The sequence below is a fragment of the Mandrillus leucophaeus genome, unplaced genomic scaffold (genome assembly GCF_000951045.1).
Source record: "Mandrillus leucophaeus isolate KB7577 unplaced genomic scaffold, Mleu.le_1.0 Scaffold99, whole genome shotgun sequence".
Lineage (NCBI taxonomy): Eukaryota > Metazoa > Chordata > Mammalia > Primates > Cercopithecidae > Mandrillus > Mandrillus leucophaeus.
Window position 1 is genome coordinate 287,820 of NW_012110807.1, and position 8,752 is coordinate 296,571.

General features: G+C 52.9%; 1 protein-coding gene across 1 annotated transcript in view; it reads right to left on the reverse strand.

Moving 5' to 3' along the window:
* Positions 1 to 8,206, reverse strand: part of AIF1L (allograft inflammatory factor 1-like) — a 21,341-nt gene extending 13,135 nt beyond the window's left edge. Inside the window, exon 1 of the mRNA XM_011971144.1 lies at positions 8,027 to 8,206. Within this exon, the coding sequence (XP_011826534.1) occupies positions 8,027 to 8,134 (108 nt within the window). The 5' untranslated portion in view covers positions 8,135 to 8,206. The remainder of the gene's footprint in view (positions 1 to 8,026) is intronic.
* Between the last annotated feature and the right edge of the window lie 546 nt (positions 8,207 to 8,752).

Sequence of the window (8,752 nt, forward strand, 5' to 3'; positions counted from 1 at the left end):
TGAAGCTGTGAGCTCCAAAGACAAGCCCCTGGTTCCCTCATTAACTTCTTAGGAATGTGATCCTGAGCTCATTCATTCCTCCCTGCACTTTTTTTTTTTTTTAAGAAGAAGTCTTGCTCTTGCCCCCAGGCTGGAGTGCAATGGCGCGATCTCGGCTCACTGCCACCTCCACCTCCTGGGCTCAAGCGATTCTCCTGCCTCAGCCTCCCCAGTAGCTGGGACGACAGGCGCCCGCCACCATGCCCAGTATTTTTAGTAGAGACGGGGTTTCACCGTGTTGGCCAGGCTGGTCTCGAACTCCTGACCTCAGCTGATCCACCCGCCTCAGACTCCCAAAATGCTGGGATTACGGGCGTGAACAACTGCGCCCGGCCCTCCCTGCACTTCTATTGCCTTATCTACCAAATGAGAATCATGATCCTGACTGCTTCTTGAGTTTGTATAGAAATCCAGTGAGGCCAGGCCAGGTGGTTCATGCCTGTAATCCCAGCATTTTTGGAGGCCAAGGTGTGCCGATCACCTGAGGTCAGGAGCTTGAGACCAGCCTGGCCAACATAGTGAAACCCCGTCTCTACAAAAATACAAAAATTAGCTGGGCGTGGTGGTGGGTGCCTGTAATCCCAGCTACTTGGGAGGCTGAGGCAGGAGAATAGCTTAAACCTGGGAGGTGGAGGTTGCAGCGAGCTGAGATCACACCGCTGTACTCTAGCTTGGGTGACAGAGGGAGACTCCGTCTAAAAAAAAAAAGAAAAAAGAAATCCAGTGAGTGTGTTTATTCATCATCTCTGCTCTAACGGGAAAATGACTGTACACTTACCTCTCACCTGTTTCCTTGCCTGTAAAATGGGGGTTTTGATCTCTGGCCTGCCTTCCCTTCAGATGCTTGGAAAGACTCAAATGAGTCCTTTCAGAACCAGATGGGCGGGGTAGGGAAGACTGGACACTAACACTGGCCTCCAGGGTGAAGCCCTTACCTATGTGATATCTTCGCAGCTCCTAGGAGTCCCAAGAGGGAGCTATTATGATTATTATTTTGAAACAGGGTCTTGCTCTGTCATCCAGGCTGGAATGCAGTGATAAGATCTCAGCTCACTGCAACCTCCGCCTCCCGAGCTCAAGTGATCCTCCCACCTCAGCCTCCTGAGTAGCTGGGACTACAGATGCCTGCCACTACGCCTGGCTTATTTTGTATTTTTTTGCAGAGACAGAGTTTCACTATGTTGCCCAGCCTTGTCCCAAACTCCTGGACTCAAGTGATCTGCCGGCCTCGGCCTCCCAAAGTGCGGGGATTACAGGCGTGAGCCACCGCGCCTGGCCAATGGACATTCCATTCTTCATCACTGAGCTGACCGGATATGGACATTCCTCCTCCATCCATTCATTCACTCATTCAACATTCTTGGGGGACACAGTGCATACTGCACTGTGCTAGGCATCAAGCAGAGGAGACCATGGTGAATATGATAAGGTCCCTAACCTGAAATTACAGAAAGCTGGTGTTTAAAATGATGTGCAATGTCACCCACATTAATCACGTGATCTATTTCCTACTACATGATGGCCAAGTCTGTTCTTACATATCTCTTAGGACAGAGAACTCACCACCTTCCTAGTCTATTGTTGCAAACCCCTAAGAGGCTTCAAGTAGAATAGAGGATGACAAGAACTAACTGACTATAAAGCAATCTGGGTTTGGATCTCAGTCTCCCTTTTTACTAGCTATGAAATAGGCCCAGTAGTACCCACTCCTTGGGCACGGGGCTCACAGGTCAGCTCTCAATGAGCAACAGATAAGATTATGAGTATGAAGCAGCACATGGCCTCTTCTATGGCTCAAATTTCTCCACATTAACTCAGCACCCCTTGACCACAGGAGAAACACACCTGAAAACAGGGCTTCCCTCACTGGGTTGGGAGAGGGGACTGGCTGTTCTCTAGCTTTTGGTAAAACATTGGCTGTGGCAGACACTATCTCCCTAAATCCACACAGCCACTATTATTCCCATTTTACAAGGTAAAACATCAGGACTAGAGAGGTTAAATACCACATCTAAAGTCCATAGACAGGCCGGCTGCAGTGACTCACACCTGTAATCCCAACACTTTGGGAGGCCAAGGTGGGCAAATCACTTGAGGTCAGGAGTTCGAGAGCAGCCTGGCCAACACGGTGAAACCCTATCTCTACTAAAAGTACAAAAATTAGCTGGGCGTGGTGGTGCACGCCTGTAATCCCAGCTACTTGGGAGGCTGAGGCAAGAGAATCAATTGAACCTGGGAAGTGTAGGTTGCAGAGAGCCAAGATTGTGCCACTGCACTCCAGCCTGGGCCAGACTCCATCTCAAAAGAAAAAAAAAAAAAAAGCCGGGCGCAGTGGCTCAAGCCTGTAATCCCAGCACTTTGGGAGGCCGAGGCTGGCGGATCACGAGGTCAGGAGATCGAGACCATCCTGGCTAACACAGTGAAACCCTGTCTCTACTAAAAAAAAATGCAAAAAAAAATTAGCCGGGTACGGTGGCAGGCGCCTGCAGTCCCAGCTACTTGGGAGGCTGAGGTAGGAGAATGGCATGAACCCGGGAGGCGGAGCTTGCAGTGAGCCGAGATCGTGCCGCTGCACTCCAGCCTGGGCAATTGAGTGAGACTCCGTCTCAAAAAAAAAAAAAAAAAAAGGGTTCATGGACAGCTAGGGAAGGCTGGTTTCGAACCTGGGTCTACCTGACTCCAGGACCTGTGTCCTCCTGCACCTGGGCAGAGGGCAGTCCCAGGGCCTATGGGGTCTTGCTGGCTTGGCCACAACCTCACTCCAGGTCTCACTGCCATGCACTGGCTGCAGCCCTGTCTCCACTTAGCTGATGCTGGATCCTTCTTGAGGCCACCCTCCTCCTAGCTGGCTCTGTCGAGGACTTCCTTTCCTCTTGGCTCCCTCTTACAGCTCTTCGGCACTGCTCCCTCACCCCATCCTCTGCCCAAAAGGAGGACAATTAACTTTTGTCTGTGACCGTGAGCACACCAGGCACCTCCCAGGGTCCCAGATCCCATATCTGTCCAGTGGAGGGACATATGAGATCAGTGATTCCCAGGCTTTGGGGTCACGCAGACAAGAAATATTTTTAAAGGAGGGGCACACTAATATAGGAGTGCCAAGTTTCTATTTTGCCAAGTAAAGACTTTTTACACAATGACCATTGACTGTTGCCGTGAGTTCAGAAAAGAACATTTCATAAAAGTAGGAAGTTCTCCATTTCTGAATGTTTAAATGGAATCCATTTAGCCTAGGTCCAACTCACCACAGTGACCGTGCCTTCCCTTCCCTTTACCAAGAACTAGAGAAACTTCCTGGCCAGGCACAAGAGCACCAACATCTGGGAACCTCTGGGGAGAGATTTGGAGGGGATGTCCCAGTTCCTGGGCTCTGGTTGACCAGAAATCCTGCCCCAGCCTGGAGATCCAGTTTTACCTGGGCCCCTCTGTAGGTGGATGGGTTCAAGTCAAGGACACGGTCCCTGGCCTTAGAGACAAACTGCACACAGTCAGACACAGACCAACCAGGCAGGGATGAAGAGCAAGGCCACGTACACAGCATGAATGGGAAGACTGCCCTGGGCTGCACCCTGCACTAGCTGTGCCTCCTTCCTGGAGCCCACAGATCTGCGTGGTTCTCTCCCTCACCTCCTTCAAGCCTTTGCTCAATGTCACCTTCTCTTTTTTTTGCTTTGTTTTTGTGTTTTGAGATGGAGTCTCACTCTGTCGCCAGGCTGGAGTGCAGTGGCGCGATCTCGGCTCACTGCCTCCCGAGTTCAAGCAATTCTCCTGCCTCAGCCTCCTGACTACGTGCACACCGACACGTCCAGGTAATTTTTTTTTTTTTTTTTGAGACAGAGTCTTGCTCTGTCTCCCAGACTGGAGTGCAGTGGCCGGATCTCAGCTCACTGCAAGCTCCGCCTCCCGGGTTTCCGCCATTCTCCTGCCTCAGCCTCAAGAGCAGCTGGGACTACAGGCGCCCGCCACCATTAGCCAGGATGGTCTTGATCTCCTGACCTCGTGATCCGCCCGTCTCGGCCTCCCAAAGTGCTGGGATTACAGGCTTGAGCCACCGCGCCCGGCCGGTAATTTTTGTTTTAATAGAGATGTGGTTTCACCATATTGGGCAGACCAGTCTCAAATTCCTGACCTCAGGTGATCCGACTGCCTCAGCCTCCCAAAGTCCTGGGGTCACAGGTGTGAGCCACCACACCCAGCCTCAATGTCACCTTCTCAATGCGGCCAACCCTATTCATTCTTTTTTGTTAGCATGATCACGGTTCACTGCAGCCTCGATTTGCCTGGGCTCAAACGATCCTCCCACCTCAGCCCTCCAGAGTAGCTGGAACTACAGGTGTACGCCACCACACCTGGCTAATTTTTGTATTTTTTGTAGAGATGGGGTCTCCCTCTGTTGCCCAGGCTGGTCTTAAACTTCTGGGCTCAAGCGATCTGCCTGCCTCGGCCTCCCAAAGTGCTGGGATTATAGGCGTAAGCCACCATGTCCAGCCCTGTCCACCCTGTTTTATACTGCTCCCTGCCCACTGTAGCTGCCCCAACTTCCAGTCCACCTTATCCTGCTCCGTGGGATGGGCCACCTCCAAACATGATTTTCACTGCCACTGCTCACTGAGGTTACTACACCCTCTCTGCCTCCCCTGCTAGAATGTAGGTTCCGCATAGCAGATGCTCAATAAACCTGTGCAGGATGAGTGAAGGAGTTGAAACTCAAATTAACTAACTTGCCCAAAACAGCAGAGCCAGCAAGTGGCTGTGCTGAGAATGAAATCCTCTGTAGCTGGGGCTCCCTCCCTGCACAGTACTGAGGAGGAAGTGGGTATCAGGAGGCAGCTGGGAGGAGGCAGGGCCCCAGCCACAGGTTTAGCGTCAAAGTGCCCAGCATATAAGTAGACACTCAATAAACATCTGCTGAGGACCCGAGGAGGGAGGATCACTTGAGGCCAGAAGTTCGAAGTCAGCCTGGGCAACATAGGGAGATCCCATCTCTACAAAAAATAAAAAATTAGCTGGGTGGTGGCGCATGCCTGTAGTCCCAGTTACTTGGGAGGCTGAGGCTGGAGGATCACTTGAACCCAGGAGGTGAAGGCTGCAATGAGCTTTGATTGCACTGCTGCACTCCAGCCAGACTCTGTCTCTAAAACAAAACAAACAAAAACAACACCACCAAAAAACATCTATTGAATGAATGGAAAGGCCTGCCATTCAGTCCAGAGTTACTTTCTCCATCCTTACCCCTGCAACAATCAGGCAGCTTTGCAAAAGTGTGTGCCCACGTGTGACAGACTGGAGGGGCTTTGGGTTTGGACTCCTATTTTTCCTTAGAGCCAGAAATGACAAACGCAGCATGGCATGGTGGTTCACACCTGTAATCCCAGCACTTTGGGAGGCACAGGCGGGCAGATCATCCGAGGTCAGGAGTTCGAGACCAGCCTAGCCAACATGGAGAAGCCCCCGTCTCTACTAAAAACCACACCTGTAATCCCAGCTGTACTTGGGAGGCTGAGGCAGGAGAATTGTTTGAACCCGGAAGGTGCAGGTTGCAGTGAGCTGAGATCACGCCACTGCACTACAGCCTGGGCCACACAGTGAGACTTCGTCTCAAAAAACAAAACAAAACAAAAACAGAAAATGACAAATGCTTGGGCCACAAGTGACCAGGGTGGGAGAAGCAGCTGAGCTGCTCATGCGTGGGCAGCCCTCACTGGCCCTGGGATTAGGGCAGCTGTGCTGACCATGCCTGGGCAGGGGGTGGGGGAGCCTGGCGGGCAGTGGCAGGAACAGGACTCCACCAGCCAGGCTGCCATGCCCGCTCCACCTCTGAGCTTTGGATTCTTAGTTCCTGCTCATGTACCACCCACAGCTCCCTCCCTGCAGGCATCCTCCCCCAGTCCCTGCCCAATGCACAGATACCCTGTCTTTCCAGGACCCCTGGCTGCCCTGACCCTGGGTCCATAGGCAGAGGAGACAGATAGAAGCCACCCCAGGTGTTTGGAAGAAAAGCAAAATAAAGAAAAAAAAAAGGGCAAACTGGAGCCAGAATGCCTGAGTTGAATCCACTTCGTGGCTGCGTGAATTTTTTTTTTTTTTCGAGACAGAGTCTTGCTCTGTTGCCCAGGCTGGAGTGCAGTGGCACAATCACAGCTCACTGCAACCTCCACCTCCTGGGCCCAAGCAGTCCACCCACCTCAGCATCCCAAAGTGCTGGGATTACAGGCATGAGCCACAGCACCCGGCCAGCAAATACTAAATAAATGTTAGCTATTTGTTATTTTTTTCTAACACTTATGCCCATACAATTAGCTTATAACCGCCATAGACCCTCATAGACTATTTAACAGATTAGGAGGGAGACCCCCTCCCCGGGGAGTAGGCCAGTTATGATTTCTCTCTCCTCTCTCCAGGTATTCCCATTTGACAGATGGGACAACTGAGGCTCAGAGAGGTTGCTCAACTTGCTCAGGATTGCCAAGTTTTAGCAATTCAAGGTCTATGCCTACCCCAAACAAGAAGGTAGCCTGGCTGCAGGTTTCTGGGCAAAGAAAGTCAATACTGGGAGTTACCTTTCCTCTTCCGCTACCGTAGGAGGTTATTCCGGAGGCCAGGGAACCACTCTATAGCCCTCCAGGGAGATGGGGGCGGGGGAGTAGGCGGTTTATTCTATCCCCTATCCTCCTCACACAATCTAACCCACTGTCCCCAAAGACAAGTTTTCCCGGCTGCAGAAAGTGCTGGGGTGGGAGAGCCGGTGTGAGAGGCGCAGGGGGCCTCTGGGCCCTGAAAGTGGCTATTGACACGCAGAGGGGCAGGCCTGGAGGCCACAGTGGCCTTATCAGTCCCTAGCAAAGGGCCAGGAAATGCAAGCAGGCAGGAGCTGGGATTGACACACAGGCAGCTGAGCCCACTTCTCAGTCCCCGGGGACCAGAGCGTCCAAAGGGTGGGGCCTGGGAGGTGGCAGAGCTGTTAAAATATCCACCCAGCCACAGGACCAGAAGGGACTCCTCACAGCATTCAGCTTGCCTTCCTTGTTCAATAGCTGGGGAAACCGAGGTGCCGGAAGGGACAGGCCCTGCCGGAGGTCATGACAGTTGAAAGCATCACATGATCTCTCTGAGCACAGGGTGTGCAGGCTCAGTGGACACAGTGGACAGCTTGCCAGGGTTGCAGTTCCAGCTCTAGCACTTACTAGCTCTGTGGCTCTGGGCAGGGCAACTTGCTTTGCCACTCTAGGCCTCAGTCTCTTCATCTATAAAGTGGGTTTATCTATCAAATGGGATCATAATGATACGTAGAGCCTCCTTGCTGAGTTGCTGTAAGGAATTTTGTTTGTTTGTTTGAGTCAGGGTCTTGCTCCGTTTCCAAGCCTAAAGTGCAGCGGCACGATCTGCAGGGTCACCGCAGCCTCGACCTCACAGACTCAAGCTATCCTCCTGCCTTCGCGCCTGGCCTGCGGTAAGGATTAAATGAGCTAATCGCACAGAAGGAGCCTGGCTCCTAGTGCACTTGCTGAGTGTTCAAAATTATTATTATGTCTTAGGATCATCCAAACTCAAGCCACATCGAGAGGCAGGTGTGTGAGGGGGGTAGGGCAGGGAAAACACCACCCACCGACCATTCTGTGAGCCTTCATCATCCCCTGAAGTCCTCCCAGCAAGCCTTGGCCCACTGGCCATCCCTCAAGGCCAAGTTTTGCTATGTCCTCAGCGCCCGGCTGACCTGGCAGTGATGGGCCATCCACCTGCCTGAATCCTCCCATCTCAGTCCCCAGTGGCACCTGTTCACTGCCGCCTTTCCTGGTCACCTACAGCCTCTGATGCTCGCCAGAGTCCCCCAAGCCCATCCCTGCCCCTAGCGAGGCCCCCAAGTGCTATGCCCAGGAGGCGTGGTTTCCAGACCCATCTGAAGCTGGCAGCCCCTGCTGTGCCTGGCCTCAGAAGCCCTCCCGCCTGCCTGCTCCTCGCTGACTTAACTCTCTTTCTGAGCTGGTACCTCTAGCACCTTCTGGCGAACCCTTGCTCCTGGCCCTCCAGGTTTGTCTTTCTGTATCAGTCGCAGCAGAATTTTGGGGTGGGCGGATATCACCATCTTGGAGGCCATCCAAGGGGCTGGTGTCTCAGGCCTTGGACAAAAACTCCAAGGACAGGAAGCACCATGCCAGGGCGTGGGGCCTCTGACGCAGCCCACAGGCTCTTAAAGGGCCAGGGCCAGGCCACAAGTGGCGCTGGCACCTGGCAAGTAGCAGGAGCCTGTAATGTGCACCCACAAGGACAGCAGGTTCACATTCCCCACTGCAGCCCTGGGCCTCATTCAGACGCCGCATCCTTGCCAACAGATGGGGCAGCTAAAGAAAAACACCCAAGCAGCTACACAATAAAGCACACCCTGCAGAAATTCCATCTCCAGCTTCCTGTGACACGGCCACACCAAGGTCATAACTGGTTGGACCTGCAGGGGACACTGAATCCTCAGAGGCTCACGTGGCCACTTATCACCATCTCCCTTATAATATATTAAGGAAGAGCAAGAGACATGTGTGCCCAGCAATGCCAGCTGGGCACATTCACCTGGGCAGGGACAGAGTGGCACTGCTGGGTATACAGGAAAAAAGACACACCTGTGTACTTGCCTGGGTCAGGTCTCAGAGAACCCCCATTGCTGGGGGAGGGGCAGGGGATATATACACCCCCAGGCAGAGATACCCAGCCTGCCCTGCCC